This window comes from Artibeus jamaicensis, unplaced genomic scaffold (assembly GCF_021234435.1).
Source record: "Artibeus jamaicensis isolate MK-2021 breed Jamaican fruit bat unplaced genomic scaffold, CSHL_Jam_final contig_3238, whole genome shotgun sequence".
NCBI lineage: Eukaryota > Metazoa > Chordata > Mammalia > Chiroptera > Phyllostomidae > Artibeus > Artibeus jamaicensis.
The window spans coordinates 177,419-196,226 of NW_026521765.1; the positions used below are offsets into that span (position 1 = coordinate 177,419).

Below are 18,808 nucleotides of genomic sequence, written 5' to 3' on the forward strand. Positions count from 1 at the left end.
TAAATAAAGCTTAATTTCAGCTGTTATTTGGGAAATAGCCCTGGTTTGGGCAATACAGTAAGTCTTACCATTCATTCTTTATACAAAAGAATTTATTTGTTGGGCTATGTTATACTAAAATATAATCTACATAGCAACACATACTTTTTAGGTGTATAGTACTGAGTTTTGATCAATGTACACAGTCATGAAACCACTTTCATGATCAAGATGTACATTATTTCCATCATCCTCAAAGTTGACTTGTGCCCCACAGAGTCCCCATCCCAGTCCCTGGCAGCCACTGATCTGATTTCTGTCCCATTTGCCTTTTTCAGAGTGTTATACACATAGATTATATGGATGTAACCTATCAGGACTGGCTCCTTTCAGTCAGATGTTTGGGGTGTTTTGGAGTGTCCCTGTATCACTGAGATCAGTGGATTTGTTTTGCTAAGTAGCCATTCATTGTATGGGGTCCCCTTTACTTGTTGTTTGTCCCTGTAAAAGGGGAAAGAGCTAGCTGCGCTGTACTGACTGCCTGGTCTCCCACTTCACACGCCCTCTATCATCTGTGAACCACACATCCTCTTACTGGGAGTCTGTGGGTATCCAAGGAAGGCCAACAAGAGGAAAGAGTTCACAAAGGAAAGGGGAAAAGGGAGCAAGAGCAAGAAAGCCACACTGTGCCTGGGGTGACCATACAGGATGGTAAGGAGGTTACCAATGACAGAAACTCAAACGAATGTGAGGCAAATGGGACTGGATTGGAGGGATTTCCTTGAAAATGAGAAAAGACAGGGGGTCCCATAGCAGAACCTAATGGACCATTTTACTGGGGTACCAGGAACCAGTCAACTCAGCTCATGCTTGGTCCTTGAATCTCTCCACTCCTGGTTCAGAGTCCTGGGGAAGAGAAGGCCTGCTTGGCTTACCTTAGGCTAGGAGATGAACCTGCAGAGTGACATAGTATGGGGAGAGGTGGCTCTTCCTCAGGAAGTCAGGGTGCTGGGACCAGGACAAGGGGCAGATGCTGGGATGGCAGATAAGAATGTTGACTCCCGCAGAAAAAAATAGCAGCTCCACCAAAGGAAGGTGGGTCTATCTGCAGGGATCAGGTAACCCTTATAATTTATGCTTTATTTAGGCCTAAGAATGTATCTGGAATATACTTCATTATTTTCAGGGCTTTTCTCTAGTTTCCAGATTTGCCCTCATTTAGTGTTCCCACATTTATTTTATTTTAGTATTTAACGTTAGTATTTTTGTGTTATATTTGTATACATACATGTATACATTGGTTTCCATGCCTTGAATCCCTTAGTACTAGTTGCATTTTTAGGTTGTATTGACTCTGTTACTCTGAAAATTGCCTTTAGTATCTTTCAATTTTGTTTTTAAATAAACAAATGAAGAGCTGATTTGATCCTGTCATTCCAGGATTTGAGGCCTGGCCGGGGAGCCATTGCTAGAGCCAGGAAAGCTCCTTGGATGCCTTGCTTGTGATGAAACCTACTGAAAATAGAGCAACCTCTTTCAGCCTTAACCTCCTATCTATGAAATAAGCATATGTTTTACACTTAATTCTGAAAGCTAGGATTCTGCAAAACTTAAGTTGTTGAGAGCATGTTGGGAGAAAATGTTATTGGAAATACGTGGTATAATCCATTAGAATGACAAGTTGTACATGCCCATTGCACCCTAATGGTCTCAAATATGTTTTGTGGTGTATATGAGTATTTTATTTATGCTGAATAATTCTATAATGAAACTTGTTCCTGAAATACACATCTGATCCCATTTGATTGAGTTTAAGGGAAAAAAATAGCATCCATTTGTATGACATCTTGGATATTCTATGCAAATTTCATGGCTGTGAATTGTGAGTGGAGGTATGTGCCCATGTTCTATGTTAAAAACCTTAGTCATACTGAGGCTTAGAGGGGTGACCCTCTCCCCTAGTCACCCAGCTGTGAAAGCCAGAGCCATAATTTGGACTTGGGACTTCTTGGAGTTTTTATTTGGCATTCTTTCTTGAAAGGACCACTTCTGTGATTTGAATGTTACCAGACATTTAACTATGATAAGCATAATCAACCAAAGGTGGCAAAGCTTTTCTGCCTTTTCCCTTAATGGTTAGAAATTGGTGATCAGAAAAAACAAATATATGTCAGTGATATTGAATGCATATATTATTTTGAGCTTCAGATTTGATAAAATGCTTAGTTATGGCAAGTGTTCTAAATTAAACTTTTCCTGGGAAGAGCAGCAAAGAGGGCCCCAGAGTGGTAAGGGAAATGCTGTATTCTATTAATGTTTATATTTGGCTGTAGCTCACCAAAAATCAAGGTTAATACAGACAGTTTTCTCTTCCAGTCTGTGTATAAGTTGGCAAATGACAGGAACAACATTTGTTTCTAATCACCCATCCATCTTAATAATGCCAAACAGATACAGTACAGAAACTATTGCATGACAACCAGCACTTCATGACATCAAAATCTTTGCCAGTTTGAAAGAGAACCTCGAATCTGGGAAAAGTTACATTTTTATGCTTTTGGTCATGATCTTAGAAGACAATTAATAGGTCCATTGGCTGACAAGATTAGACATTAAAAATTATATTGTTAAAGTGTAAACATTTAATGGTTTCACTAGAGAACTATACTGTAATGTTTGAAAGCAGAAAATATTTACTGAAGGACTTTTTGGGGTCATATTTCTAGAACCAAGGCAAAGCTCAGCTATTATGGTCTAAAGAATTAGAAAAAATACTACAACAGAAGAGCAATATCTTTGTATGCATGATACCAACGAAGTTCCTTAATATGTAAGAAATTTGGCAGTCATGTGGAGGCTTTCGAGTTGGCTTTTTTTCTTAAGCTAGGGGAAGGGAATTTATCATAAGAAGTTTTAGTCTTTTTCCAATGTGGGAAAGGGGCCATTTTTGTTTTGGGCTTGTTATGGGAAAATAGGAGAGGTAGGTGTCAGGGAATGCCCTTTTGTTAGTGCTTGTTAGTTACACCCAGTCCTCCAGCAGACTCTCCTTTCTCAGCACAGACTTCTTGCTGCCTTTGGCAGGCACATGTATTCGGTGCTCTACAGAAATGAAAGAAAGCAGTACTAAATTCCACTGTGGCAGCGTGAGCACTCCCTAATACACTGAGGCAAAAAGGTGTAAGACACCCCCCATGCAGATCTCTCAGAAGAGGGGTGGCAGTGGCCTCTTCTAGAAAAGGACAATTAAGGGGGTGGGAAGAAAAGTTCTTACCAGCTTGGAAAAATCTGCTTACCATTGTAATACAAGTGAATTGAGGCTGTGATCTGAATAATTCAACTAAGTTCTCACAAAGTATGATTTGGTCTGAATTATCCATATAATTGTGTTACACCAGAAAAAATTGTGAACTGTTAGTTGGATCTTGGTTTCCACCTGGGTCTGCCACAAAGAAATGTTTAAGCTACTCTATGGGCCTCTACTTTTCATCTAGAAGATTATGGTCTATCCAAGACAAGGAATTTGACTTTGTAGTTTGTGTTTGAGTGCACATTTCCTGAGGCAGCAAAAATGTCAGTTTTGTGAAATTGTGCACTCATGGGACCAGAGAGGGCATAGGTAATTCTCTTTAGGCATGCTTCCAGCACAACAAGGTGAACCCTGGAAAGCCCCTAGAGTCCATCTGCGGGAATTTTTCTGATATCTCTCCCTCTCCTCTCTCCCTCCCTTCCTCCTCTTCTTCTCTTCTTCCTCTTCTCCTCTTCTTTCCTACTCCCCTCTCTTCTTTAGAATTCATGTGGAGTCAAGAATCTGATTCACAATCTAAAGGGAACTTTAGTTAGGTTGATTATCCATAAGCTAAGGAACTTGAAGTCAGCCAGCCAGAATGGTGGTTGAAGTTGTTCACTGCCTTTTCCTACACACAGGCATCAGAGGTAGGGCTTGGAATCAGGGCACATCTACAACCCAACCATACGCTACTATTTTACAGAAATTGTCTTCTACATTAGAAAAGGGAGGTTTAGACTGATCAGAATGTTGGGTGTCGATAACCAGAGAAGTTTTCAGCCCCCCCCCCCCAAGACAGCAGCCTTGATTCTTGGCTGTGGGAAGGGTCTGACGGGGAGACTGGAATGGGTCCTTAACACGGAGGCGAGGTTTATTGGGGGCAGGCGTGCATTTCTCGCAGATGTGCATTTCTCTCTTCCACCTGGCCGACCTGGCCTGGAAGGGTCTTCCTGGGTGAGAAAAACGAAACGGTAAAGAGTCAACTCGATGGTCAGAAGAGGGTTCTCAACTCTTATCCTTGGCTCCAGGCAAGGCTTACCAAAGGTCTTTTGCCAAAGTAAACAGACCCCCCCACCCCCACTCCGCAGTTCCTTGATTCTTGCTGAAGCCTTGCTGGGGTTCAGCACCAGCGCCATTTCCAGCCTGGGAGGGGCGAGCCGGGTGCTAGAAACGCGGTGGGGGTCTGTGGGAAGGGCGGGCTGTGTTAGAAATTTAGGCTGGGGGTTGGGGGAGGGACAGGCCCTGCCCTTGGCCGACCCACCCACGCGCACGGAGCCGGGGGCGTTCTCTGGCGCCACCGAGGAATCCGGTTTCCTGGGTGGACGCCAGAAAGAACAGTCTTGGCTGGGACGCTGGGTCCTGGCTTCCGCCCGGGGCCCGAGACCCGAGACCCGGGAGCACCACGGATACTCGTCGCTGAAGGCCCGACCGAATCTTTTTCTCGATGCGCGGTTCTGCGGAAGTGGAACCTTTCTGCAACTTAAGCATTCCTTTAACTTTCCGTGTTTCTCGTAGAAAACCCGGGCTTGTGTGGTTTACCCCTGTCTGGGCCTCCTCCACCCAGCAGGTAGAGGCTGAAACTGCCGGAGCTGGGGGACCTGAAGGAATGCCGGGGAGGCGTCGACAGAGCCCCTAACCCTCTTTTTTCCATACCCTTCACCTCCCAATGTGATTGTCATTTGAGTCGTGGAAGTAAGGGTTTGGTCATAGAACACCGACCTTGACCACTCTAGAAAACCTTACAGTTGGAGGGACAGCGCAGGGGATCCGAAGCTGAGGAGGGCACCCCAGTTAACCCGACTTAAGACTCTGGGGTATTCTGTAGGAAGGAAGGATTTTTTTGAAGGGAGAACAGCTATGATTTTAAAATCATCTTTGCCTTCTTCTTCTATTTTTATTTCGCTTGTCTGTGCCTTTTAACATAAATCAGTGGCGATTTAAAATCCCCATTTGCAGAACTGTCGTCATGTACCAGTAGAAATGAAAATAGTGCTTTACAAAACTTATGTAAGAGGTAGTGCCCTCCAGGAGGCAAGGCACACAGTTGGAGAGAAATGGCTACTTCAATCAGAGATGGGAAGCGTCTGAAGTTGCTGACGTCTGGCTCACCATCAATCTTAAGATTGTGTTTTCAAGAGAAAAACAAAGAATTGATCATGAGTCCTACTCATTTCAACTCAGTGAACTCATTGCCTGCCCCCCCCCCCCCCCCCCGCGCACGTTCCCGTCTTTCATTTTTATTTTCTGGCCTAATTATTTGTCTTGCAGGCACAAACCTCCACTTAAATGCCTACCTTTTGTCATAATTCAACCCTGTTTTTATCACTGTTCATGATAATAAGTAGATAGAATGAAAATCAGTCAAACTTGTTACTTGTTAACTAGACTTAGGGATGGGCTTTTTTTTTTTTTCTCTTCCCCGTTCTTGTCAAAAGAGCGTCCTGAAACAAACTCCACTTTCTTTGCCCACCTCACAATACGTTGTTCCAAATCATCCACTTGGGTGAGCTGAGATCTATCCAAGAATGGAAAGAACAATGGGGCTTACATTTCCATTCTCTGAATTTCTCATTGCTTGTATTACTCTTTAGAATATTGCAATCCATAAGTTGTTAGAATCCCACTGCCTTGAAATTTATTGGGAAACAGGTGTTCCCACTTTTCTGGCATCCCTCCGATCACAACCTCCCATTTTAATTAAGGAAATTGTCTCCGGCCAGCCTGAGTTAGCATGGTCTCTTCAGATCCCAAGTGAAATGGGCCCAGCAGCCCCACATCTCTAAATGCTCTCTTCATACCAAAGAGGAGAGTGAAACAAAAATATTACTAATAGGACTTTTTACATTCCTAAAATAGGTTTTCTTTTGAAAAACACATTGAAATTTAAGTTGCTCTTAAACTTGCCCTGAGAAAATCTTTGGTGTTTAAGATAATTGTATGCCAAGATTGTTTCCCAGCTTTTTGAGCTCCAAATCGACCAATTTGCCTGAAAAAGTCTACTTGACTAAAACTTGTTAATAGTGTTGGCCAGAGGATTCTTGGGCACACATCTTATGACCTGTTCTGGTAAGTTGTAGGAGAATTCTTACAGAAGTCATTGGTTTGAAGTTTTAAAAAATCTCATTGTTGGAAGTCCCAGCCTGAATATTTGTACAGCAATTTGCCAGGTAAGGAAACTTGCAGAATTCCTCTACCATTAATGAGTCATTCAGGAAAATATTATGGCCCACATGGAAGTTTCTAGAGAATCAAACCTGAACAGATTTTTGGGGAGTGGTGGTTAAAAACTCACCACCTCCTGTTACTACAAAGCATTAAAAGTCAGTTGCGAGTTTTATTTAAAAATAAGCATTATACCTGGGTTTCATAAAATTCATACATGACTATGTACATAGATACAAATAAAATAATATTAAAAATAAAAATCACACTTGCTTTCACATGGCAGTGGCCCTGGCACCCCACCTACATAATGTTAACTTTTCCTTTAAAGGAATTGCTTGGCCCAAGGAGGCCACAGTTAGAGATCACCAAGCCATTAATAAAGCTGTAGCCCATTGCCTGCAACATTTTCAATTCAGATTTCAAAAAATATAAATAATTTAATTACAAAACCCAAATATATAAAATATTTTGGCACAGTGAAGCATTGGTCAATAGCAGGGAAATGACTTAAGATTCTGTGACACCTCTCTCACATTCAGTCATACCTGTAAATTACACATACGTACTCATGGAACAGGGGCCCAATAAACAAACCCCAAACAGTAGTCATATCATTTATCATATGGAATAGTTCCCTGATGTGCTTCTTTCTCGTTTTTTGTTAGTAACAAATCCATGGAAAGTGCGACAAAAATAGTAGAGGTGAAGGGGTGCCTGGGCAGTAAGAATAGAGGAAAAGTCTGTGAAGGGTGGGAGGGAGATAGGGTACAGGCTTGGTAAAGAAATGCTAACAGTTCTGAAAATTTGCTTTGGTCTTCTGTCAAGTTACAAAAGAGGAAGGAAATATTCTGGACTAAGTTAAAGCACTTATGTCAAAAATCTTTAGCTTTAAGGCATGTTTGATGGAGCGTTTTCTTTTAAAGTTTCTTTTTCTGTGGAGAGAAAGTGCAAAGCCCTGAACCTGCAATAACGTCCTCGATGGCGGGAACCCCGGTGGGGCTCAGACGCGCTGCTCAGGCCAGGAGCGTCTCCATAGGGCAGGGCGGGTGCGGCCCCGGGCCCCGGCCCCCGGCGGAGGCTGACTACAGGGCTGCGGGCAGCCTCAGGGGGCAGTACAGGTGCGCGTCGCAGCCGGTCGCCGAGAAAGGCTTGGCAGGGGTCGAGGCGACGGGCGCAAGCAGGAGATAAGACGCTGGCTCCGCCACACCACAGCCGCAGAGAGGCAGTACTGCCCCGCCTGACGCGCTGGGGTGGACTGCGGGATATGCGGGCATCGGAGGGCAGAGCGTGGCGACCCACGGCAGCCGCACTCCAGGGGCCGAGTCTCCGTCTCGACGGCTGCGGAAAGGCTTGCTGAGGATGCTATCTATGGCAAAGGAGCTGGAGAATTTGCCCACGGGGCTGGCGTGCCCCTCCTGAAGGGTGGGGGACCTAGCTTGGGGAGAGCCCAGGGCGGCGGGAGCCAGAGGCGAGGCAACAGCCTCCTCCCGCCCTAGACCTGGTGCCAGGGCCGCCGCCCGGTGGCCGAGGCGCTTGCGGCGGCGGCGAAAGACCCCGTCGGCGAAGGTATACTCGCTGTTGGGGTTGAGCATCCAGTAGTTGTCCTTGCCCCAAGGCCGCGAGGGGTCGCGCAACACTTTGACGAAGCAGTCGTTGAGCGACAGATTGTGGCGCACGGAGTTGCGCCAGCCTGTGTAGCTGCCGCGGAAGAAGGGGAACTTGCCCATGAGGTACTCATTGATCTCGGCCAGCGTCAGGCGCCCGCCCGCGGAGTCACGGATGGCCATGGCGATGAGCGCGATGTACGAGTACGGGGGCTTGGGCCGCCGAGTGTACGGCTTGCTGCGCCCGCCCTCACCGACCGCTGCGCTCTCCGTCACGGGCCCCGAAGCTCCCGCCTCCACGACCCCAGACGTCGCAGCTGCCGAGCCCTCCTCCTCGGCCGCAGGTTCTCCTCTCGCCTTCCGTTTGTTGCCTCCCGCAGCTGGGCTGTTGGCCACACACTCCCCGTCCGAACCCAGCGAGTCATCGCCGGCTGCCGACAGCGGAGAGGGTGCGTCGCTACCGCCTGCGCCCTCCAGGTCACTACCCGGCTTGTCCCCGTGGGCCTCGGGGGGGCCGAACACCTCCAGCTTCATGCCCGCGCACCCCGTCCCTGCCCAGCACCCTACCCTTTTTCTCTGAGTGGTCTTGGGAAGCTGGTGCAAAAAGGCAGTGGTGGTGATTTCGGCGCCCGGAGTCCTTGACTTCCTCTAACGAGAGCGCTCCCCCCTCTTGGCGAGAGACAGTCACTTTACCATAGGAGAGTCCTCTTCCGCTGGAATTTTTCTTTGGAGGGGTTGTGCTTATTGGGTGCACTAAGAGCGGCAGAGAGGAAGGAGTTGGGTGGGCGCTGTCTTCAGTTCCAGGATAAGAGAATTCGGGGTGAATGTGTGCCGGGGTGCGGTTTCAACCTCTCGTTTCCAGACACCAGGGCCTTGAGATTTCCTGCTGGAAGAAACGTACGCATCTGCTCTGGTTCCAAGAGATCAGGAGGGTTTCTTCAATGGACTTTCCAGGTCCTCTGCAGGAGACTTCGGGCACGGAAATGGTGCAGGCTGTTGTGCGCGCCACCCTTGGGGGAAAGTCCGGTGTCTTCAGCCTTGAGCGCTCGAGGAGCCGAGTCCCTGAGGCTGTGGCTTAAGCAGCTGCCTTCCAGTCTTCCGCCTCTCGAGCAGCATCTCCGCGCTAGCCGGCTGCAGCTAAGTCTGACCTCCACCTTCCTCCCAGCCCAATATAACCCTGGGGCGACTCCGCAGAGGCGGGGCCTCGGCTCCGACAACAGAGGGATGGGGAAACTAGGTGGCTTAGGTAGCTGAGACTCTCTGGCAGGCGCTTACCAGGTTAAGGCCCAGAGGCTGCGCCACCTCCAAATAAAAACACGCAGGTTGTTTGTTTTGGGTCTGACCAGGCCCGCCCTCTGCCTCTAGCCAATGGGGTGCGTGCGCGCGGCTAGGGTGTGCGAGTAATTGTGAGTTTGTGTGCGTCTCCGTGTCCTAGCTGGGCCCTCCCGCTCCTCGGCTCAAGTGTGAGCACCCCGCAGTCCCAGAGAGGTCTCTGCGCCCTGGAGCGATTTGAGAGGGAGGGCAAAGCTTGGGGGTGGGGGCAGGGGAGGCGAGGGGGGCGTACCTGGAAGGGCTGGGCCAAGTTAGCAGGGAGTATGCTCAGGCCTGTAGCCTTCCTAAGGTGCACGCGGTGCGTGTTTGTTTCTCTGGTGATGAAAACAGTGCGTTTTCCGAAAGTAAATGCCTCTCATCCCTAACTAGGTGCTGAACCGCACAGACCAAACTGGACACACCTTTGCAGTGACCACTTACTGAGCCACGTTCTGTACCCTTTCCTGTGATTCCCTTTTAAGGACGATTTTTGTCTTCTTTCCTTTTATAAAAAATAAAACACTGGGCTTGAAATCGTATACATACGCCTTTTGATATGAACTCGATTCTTGCTTGCTAAGGATCTCCGACTTTCACTTTTCTTTTGCCTTTACCTTTTTCTGTACCTGGCTGGTGGCTCTTGGGAAAGAGAAGTAGTGTCCCCTCTTCCCCTGGGGCAGCTGTGCCTAGAATCTAGAGCGGGATGCCCAGCTCTGCTTTCCCGCGTGCCCCTCTAGACTCGGAGCCTTTTTGTTCGTGGGTTCGCACAGTCAACAGGAATGACTGGGAGGGCGTGTACCCAGGGGCAGGCGCTCAGAACACGATGTGTTTGCAGCCATTTCTTTCCAATCCTTCTGGTGAGGAGTTTTTCTGTGGTTTCAGTGGCACCAGTGTCTGACAGCCAGGAAAAGGGAATATACCTTTTCTTGCTCCAGGAAGTTGAGGACCTGACGTTTGGTGGTGTCAATTCTTAAGAGAGGGGATCGCTGACCCACAGAAGATTACATTTCTTACCCTCTGCCCTTCCGCACTGAAGTTTCCTCCTTTTTCCTGTCTTTGTTGAAAATAGAAAAAGACTGCAAGTACATGGGAGCTCACCTTTGATGTTTATTTTACTATTTTCCACCATTTGTGTGATGTACACAATTCTCTCTTATCTTTATTCAGGAAGTTTTAAAGGCATTTAGTCTGGGATTGGTGGCAGAATGACAGACCCATGGAAGGTTCTGTTATTTTCGTGTTTGGGGAAATGACACATTTAAAGATTAAACTGACACTTATTTTGTGTTCCAGTGAGGAGCGGGTGGGATGTGGCTTCTTTTGGGGGGTGTGCTGCCCTAAAGAGGATGTTCTCATCACTAGCCCTTGGAGTCCATTCACCCTTGGACCTGGAGAGGGGAATGGGTTTGGACAAGAGAGCAGTCAGGTAGAAGTATCAATCTGACTAGGGATAATAGGCACTCAAAATGAGTGTTATCCTATTGTGAACTCTAGAAGTGGGCAGGGCACTTGGATGAAGGCCTATTTTTATGGATACGATAAGTGTAAAGAAGGCCATTGAAAGACTGCAGGGCCAAGGTTTTGTGTCTATCCCCAGTTCCATCTTGGAGACCACACAGGGGAGCTGTCCTATAGGCGTGAAGCCACTCATCTTCCACAACACCCTTGCCCCCATGTTACAGAACAGATCCAGGGGTATGTGAATGATATATTATGACTGAAAGGACCCAACCCTTTTTTGCTCTGCCCCCCCCCCTACTAGGTTGCCTTGCTTGCCCCAAGGAGAAAGACATCTCTCAATACCAGAGATTGGTGAAAAGGAATTATTTATTTAAAAGTTATAGAGACTTAAGAGTAATGACTTGATGTCTTCATTAAAAATACCGAAGTCTTTTAGAATACCCACAGATGCACACAATCCTTCCTTCTCCCTCTGCCCTAGTCTGGGGTACGGTATCTCAGGAAAAGAAGTAGAAGTCCATGATTCAGGCTCCCAGCATCATCAGCTACATTGATGCCATGATCTCCAGTTAATCCAAAATCATGTGGCACCTTTACATGGCCCACCAGCAAGAATCCCTTCACCCCTTTTCTTCCTGGTGAAGTCTCTCCTGCTTCCTAAGCCATGTGGCAAAAGGGAGCACCCCAAAGCCTCGTGGTCCCAACCTGGCATGGCTGTCACACCTGGGTTTAAATGCCAGTGCCAATCTTCCTCTGCAGCCCCATTTCCGACTCCTCGGAATCAGTTACACCTGCCAGCATTCCCGCATTGGTTCAGCTCTACTGGGCTGCCATAGCAAGTCAGGGCAGGCATGGCCCCACGGCATGGGGCCAGTCATCTTCAAGCTCTCACACAGGTGCTGTAACCAGGGGGAGTTGCTTCTCAGTTACATCTTGGGTGGAAGTCACTTCCATCCCCCTGGCTCAAAGCATGGCCACAGCCATTTAACATATCCATGAAACCAGTTAAAGGTTATAGATACATTAAATGACCATTCTAGAGGTTATCTGAAAAACTGTTTTTATTCAAAGCAACACTCAACGGCCCTGCTCCATGTGACCCATCCTCCAGCTCAGACTGGTGGGGCTGAGGACAGCATATATGTATTTTTTTCCTAATATTTCCTGGACACCCTGAGTTCTAGACTCCATTACAAATCCCTATGTGGGCCCCCCCCCCCCCGGCTGCACCCTGTTACACCCATGCAACCAACACATCCCCAGGTTTGGGGCATCACTTCACTCTGTTTATAGCAACCTTGATCCTAGACCCACCCACTGAGTGGCTTCCTTAACCCCATGAAGCACCCTCCTATCTCCATTACCCTTCCTTCCCCAGATTGCCCAGCCCGGCTGCTCCAGGGTCCTCAGGTTAGTCTGGGGGGTTCCAGCGAGCCTCTCTGCCTGTTGATAGGTATATTGTTCAGAGAGGAAAGACGACTGCACCACAATATGTCCTGCTGACACTCACACATGACTGCATGGGCTCTTCCTCACCTGAAAAAAGATGCCAATTAGAATGGATTCAAAGTTTTCTTTCAGATTGTTTTTAGGCACTAGTCTTTTGGGGGGATTGAATATATATCAGGTACATTTCTCCATTGTTGGTGACTTCTCTGGGCCATCTGGTGTGAACTCCCAGCTAACCAGACTAGAGCAGCCCAGGATGCAGGCCTGGGGAGAAGGGTAATGGGGTTGTTGTTCTTTCAGGAAGGCAACCTGGGGTTGGGGTTATATCCCCAAATCTCTCCCCTCTTGCAGACAAAAGGACTATTGGTCACTGAGAAGGAAGGTATACTCCCCCCATTTCACTTTTCCTTTTTATTACCCAGAGATCTCCCCATTACACAGCAGCAGCCTCTCCTTACTCTTTTCTCAGTTAGAAAAAGGATCTTCCAATCACTCCTATAGGATAGCCCTTCACTTTGCCTCAGGGCTGAGCCCCTGGTGAGCTGCTATCTGTAGGCTTGAAGCCTATAAAAGTTTAGGAGGAAGGGAGTGGAATAAGGTAGGAGAATTCTCAGCAGGAAAACCTTTTCTATTTTCAGAATGACTCAGACATTGAGAGATAGGCAGTGTAGTTTTGGAAAGGAAGGCCCATCTTAGAATGACTGGCAGGGTGACCCCAGAAGGGATTAAATTATCCCCAGGAACTAGAATGTAAGCTCCATGAGGATAATAGTTTTGTCTTTTTCCTTCAATACTGTACCCCCAGTCCTTGCCGCCAGAATGACTGTCACATTGTGCCACATACTGGGAATACGCTGCATTTATAATCAATTAAGATCAGTAATAAAACAACTCTTTCTCTCTGTGGTTAATTCTGTTGTTATTATCTTTAACTATTGTTTTATAGCTGGGAAGCCATTCACCTTTTGCAGATATAAGAAAAATGGGAATGGAGGGGAAATACATTCATTCACTGCACCTCTGTCTACAACATCCTCAAAACTATGAACCATTTAAGAGCTCAGACACTGAAAAAAATTCACATCATATTTTGCTAGTTCATGAGTTCCCCAGAAATGCTGGGAGATTTCTGTCCCCTATTCCTCAGTCCTTTTTAATGGGGGGTCTACTATTGATGGGTTATAATAAATGCCTGTAGGTAGAGCCTGACTTAACTACTTACAGCTACAAAAGACCCACTAACTAATTTTGACTGTTGCCCCTTAATTTCCATGGGAATAAGTGAATAAACTATGGCAAAGGATGAGTTCACATTTCCATGATTTCCTGGCCTCCCTGAAGTGGTTTTAGGCAAAAGAAGTTAATGCATTTATCTTTAGATACCAAGAACTAATTTAATTAACTATGGAAACTATCTGCCATTTTAAGACTTTCTGTAATTTGATAATGCTTCACTGAACCAGTTCCTAAACACTGATGTGGGAAGGATATAATTTAATTCTTAACATACCTAAGGCCACCTGGTACACTGGAGGTTGAGTCCTAGTGGCAATATTGATGACTTGCTATCCATTAGAAGAGCACACAGGCTGCTAGCACAAAGGGAACTATGGAATCAACTTGATAACATGCACCTGGGCAACCTGGAAACAGCTTTGAGTTTCTTGCTATGGTAACCCTTGCCAGTAGAGCCACAGTTGTGCCATTTGTGTCCGAAGCGAAGGTTAACTTAAAATTGCCTTCCTGTGAAAACCAGCGCCTCTGGAGAACTCTGCTATAATGTTAAGAACTGAGGAGACTCAGGCATAGAGAACATGCTAATGTTGACAGCTCTAGGACAAAACCCATGGCTCTGAATCTATGCAAAATCTCTGGTAGAGCAGAGAGGGTTGAAAGTCAGGCGGCAATGCAGGTCCTCTTCAAAGATAAAGCTGGGCTCCCTCTCTATCCCCCCTTTTTTTCAGTGAAAACATATGGGAAGAAATGGAGTATTTTGTACTCTGTTCCAACTCCCAACTCCATAATCTGGCTGGTCCCTTGTAGATGCTGAACACTTGTGAAGAATCCTGCAGAGATGGGGGATTCTTCATCTCTGAAGGATTCTTCATCTCTGATGGAGGATTCTTCTATGTCTACTACCACACCCACCTGTAGAGGTCTCTCGCATTGATGCGAGAGAGAACACCTGTAGAGGTGGGTGTGGTAGTAGACATAGAAAAATTAGGTCATTTTACACATCTATGGAAGAGAATCAGGCTTGTTTATTTGCTGCATTTGTTCAAGTAGCGAGAGGTCAAGGCTTAATCAAAGAATCCCAGGGTATGTCTGGGCATTGTTGACCAGGTGCAAATCCAAGGACTGTACCTAAAGTTTCTTCTGAGAATCCTAAAGTTTCTTTTCCAGGGCTGTGGAAAATTTGAAAAGAATTTTTGAGCACTCCTAAAAACATCAGTATTCTTCATTGCCAAATTTCCCATCATAACTTGTACATTCTTCTCTTTTAATATAGTATCACCAGCACTAGTCTTTATTTATTAACCATGACTGGAATTACTTTCTCATTTATAGGTATAGAGCTTAAATGAGAAGAAAGATGGAAGAGAAATAACCCAAATTCTCTGAGGAGGGATTGAAAATGATAAAATTATCTATTCCTCGAAATCTTTCCCTTATCTGGTACTATTAGTTCACTAGAAAATGGCTAGATTATAGTCTGGCCTGACAACGAAGCTAGCCTTATGGACTTTAAGTCAAGGCCGTGTGCAGAAACAACTGACATGTACAGGACTTTGAAAGTTAAGAACATAAATTTGAAGTAACAGTAGTAATATGGACAGATGTCTCTACTGCTATAACTTGGGAAGAACTTGGTACAGAAGTTATAAATGTGCTGAAGGGATTAAGAAGTACAAATGGGCAGTTATAAAAATAGTCACAGGGATGTAAAATATTGCACAGGGCTTATAATCAATAATATTGTAACAACTGTATAGTGTCAGATGGATACTTAGATTTATGGGGGGTGATCATTTCATAAGTTATATAAGTGCCTAATCACTATATTGTGTACCTAAAATTAATATAAAATTGTCTGTCAGCTGTAATTGAAAATGTTTTAAATTATTTTTAAAACCTGCAGATGATTCAGTGAAGCCTGTTAAACTGCAGACTCACAACCTCACTAGGCAATGGTAGTTCATTTCCTAAGGTCAACATGACATGTTTTTTGATCAAGGAGAGCCAGGCTAATGCTACCAGTGAATTGTCACCCTTTGAGAAGAACCATAGATCCCCTTCTACCATGCCTCAAACACGTTTATAGCTTCTTTGGACAAAGCACCAATTCCCTCAACATAAAAAAAAAAGTTGATAATGAATAAAGAAGAGGGTCTATTTCTAAAAAAAACCCAAAACCCCAAACAAACAAAAAATTAATTTGTAGAAATTCCGCTAAGCTTAAAAAGGAGAATTACAGCAAATCATTATCAGTGTTACACAAAGCAGGTTATTTGTAGTTTTGCAAGGAAATACATTGATTCAGTCTCCATGGCCAGCATGGTTTCTTTCTTTCTTTTTATATTTTTAGTGGTATTTATTTATTTATTTTTAGTTTTAGTTTTATTTAGTTGTATTTAATTTTTTCTTTTTTAAATTTTAATTGTTGTTCAGGTACAGTTTTCTGCCTTCCCCCGCATCCCAGCCTACCCCTAGCCCTCCCCACCTCCCTCCCTTCCACCCCTCCTTGTCATTGTCCATGTGTCCTTTATACTTGTTCCTTCAAATCCTTCAGGTTTCTATACATTATATACAGTGGTTAAATTCTGCACAGCATTTTGTGATGCAGCCTTATATAATTCTGTCAACCATTTTTAGGTGGTCAGACTATACCAACAGATTGGGATGCAGTCTACTTTAGGTAATAGCACAGTTTCTATCTTGGGAACCTGAGGTAATTAAAAAGTAGCTGACAAGAACTATTTTTTTATCCTCATCCAATAACTTTTTTTCAGTGCTTTCAGAAAGAGAGGGAGAGAGAGAAAAACATTGATGTGAGAGAGAACATTGATTGGTTGCCTCCTGTATGTGCCCTGACTAGGGATCAAACCTGCGACCCTTCAGTTACAGGACAATCAGCTGAGCCACACCAGCCAGGGCAAACAGTAGCTGATAACTTCTTGAGTATACCAGTCTAGTTTTGGAAAGACAAAAACATGTCTTTTTCCCCAGCTAAAGTTTAAACCCAATGTCCAAGGCTCATGGGATCATTTATGAAAAGAATGGAGGAGTCCTTAGAGCAGGCTGATTCTGACTTAGCACCAGAATCTGCCAAAGAACTAATTGGAAATAATGTAGAATTCAGACTTCAAGCCATGCCTAAAAAATGACAGCCCTAATGTTTTTGTACCTGTCAGCCAAGGAGAATGGACTGCAATGTGCATGCGTGATCAATGATGACTTTGCTGCACTAGTCACAGTAGGCAGTAGACCTGCTGAGTGAGCTTGTATGCTGTGTGACCATCACATTCAAAATGACTGAATGAGTAGAGCAACGAATCTGCCTTAAATTTTGTGTTAAGCTTGAACATTCCTCCACAGAAACTATTCAGATGATTCAGAAGGATTTCAGGGACGATGCAATGAATACAGCACAAATAAAAGTGTGGCACAAATACTTCAAAGTTGGTCAATAATCTGTTGAAACTGATCCATGTTCCACAAGGCCTGCAACAAGCAAAACATCTGAGAATGCTGAACATGTGTAGGCTGCAATCAACAAAGATCGGTGACTGACAGTGCAAGAACTAGAACCTAATCAGGGGATTCCAAACACTACTGTGTCTGAGATTTTGATGCAGGATCTTGGCATAAAATGTGTGGTGGCAAAATTTGGTCTGTGGCTTCTGCTGCTAGAGCAGAAGGGACATTGTGCTGCAGTTGCTAATAACTTGATTCAAACCACTACCAATAAACCAGATTTTCTCAAGAAGGTCATAACCAGAGGTGAATTGTGAGCCTACAGCTGTGATCTGGAAACAAAGGCCCAGTCATCCCAATGGAAATCGCCTGCTTCTCCATGCCCAAAGAAGGTGTGATAAAGTCATAGGCAGATCAAGACTATGTTAACTGTGTTTTTGCTTTGGAAGATGTTGTCCATCATTAGTATGCTCCTCCAGACCAAACATTATAATAAAAATCATTAATAAGGATCGCTGCTTCAATGTTCTTTGCCAGCTGAGAGATGCAATGCAATGAAAACAGCTGCAGCTATGGGCAACTGGTAATTGGCAGCTTCATCACTACAATGTGTCTACTCATGCATCATGTCTCATGCAGAGTTTTTGGCCAAACATCAAGTTACCCAGGTGACTCAGCCCCCTACATTCCAGATTTGGCACCCTATGACTTCTGGCTTTTCCTAAAACTACAAGCACCTTTGAAAGGGAATAGATTTCAGACCATTGATGAGATTCAGGAAAATATGATGGGGCAGCTGATGGCAATTCCAACAAAGGCTTTTGCAGAGTGTTTTGAACAACGAAAGAGATGCTGGGGGAACTGTGTGAGGTCCCAAGTTGCCTACTTTGAAGGGGACTGAGGTGTCATTGTCCTACATACAATGTTTCTGGTATCTTGCATGTTCTTCAATAAATGTCTCTATTTTTCATATTAAATATCTGGGTACTTTCTGGACAGATCTCTTACACTTCTATGACCATCATCATAATCAAGATATAGAACATTGTTATCAATTCAAAATTGGCTTCATGCTCCTTGCAGTCAATCCTACCTTCCCTCCCCATTCTCAGGCCCAGACAATAGCTAATCTGTTTTTTGTCACATTTATATTAATGTGTAAAAATAGAAATATATATATTTATCTCTGTTTTTTGTCCACTTAGAACATTTCCTGCTTATAATTAGTTTTCAGCAATTTGATGTTTCATGATGTTTCTTGCTATGGTTTGGGTTTAACCATTTTGCATATCATTGAGCTTCTTAGATATGTGGATTTATTGTTTGTATCAGATATGAAAAAATTTCAGTCATTTCTTCAAAAAATTTTGGTTTTGCTACTCATACTGTATCGTATTCTACTTCTCCTTCTTATTAGACTCCAATTATATGTATGTTTGAGTGCTTGATATTGTTCCACAGGTTATGGAGTTTTTCTGTGTGTTGTTTGTCTGTTTTCCTTTTTACTTATCATTTAAATATTTCCTATTGTAATGTATTCATCTTCACTGATAATTCTTTTGTGGCATCTGTTCTGTTGTTAAAATTGTCCAATAAAATTTTCCCCAGACATACTGTGTTTTTCTTTGAAATTTCCATTCGATTACTTTTTTATATTTTTCATTTGTATCCTTATTCGCGTTTTTCTTTAAAATCTTAAATATATGTTTAATAGCTTTTTTGAAGTCCTTGTCTTCTATTTCTAAATTTTTTGTCATTTATGGGTCTTCTTATTTTGACATTTCCTTCTTGTCATAATTTGCTGATTTTTTGCATGTGAAGTAATTTTTGATTGTATGTAGAACATTGTGAGGCTTAT

At 44.4% G+C, this 18,808-nt stretch overlaps 1 protein-coding gene and 1 pseudogene across 1 annotated transcript; both read right to left on the bottom strand.

Moving 5' to 3' along the window:
- LOC119062909 (major facilitator superfamily domain-containing protein 8-like) overlaps positions 1–4,753 on the bottom strand; it is a 45,879-nt pseudogene extending 41,126 nt beyond the window's left edge.
- A 1,677-nt stretch (positions 4,754–6,430) lies between these two features.
- Positions 6,431–9,341, bottom strand: FOXQ1 (forkhead box Q1). The gene has a single exon (XM_037163984.2). The coding sequence runs from the start codon at positions 8,566–8,568 to the stop codon at positions 7,513–7,515; it is 1,056 nt and encodes a 351-aa protein (XP_037019879.2). The 5' UTR covers positions 8,569–9,341; the 3' UTR covers positions 6,431–7,512.
- Positions 9,342–18,808: the final 9,467 nt, after the last annotated feature.

Bases quoted from the DNA above. Each gene is read 5' to 3' on its own strand.
- FOXQ1 (XM_037163984.2), bottom strand. From the start codon at position 8,568: ATGAAGCTGGAGGTGTTCGGCCCCCCCGAGGCCCACGGGGACAAGCCG.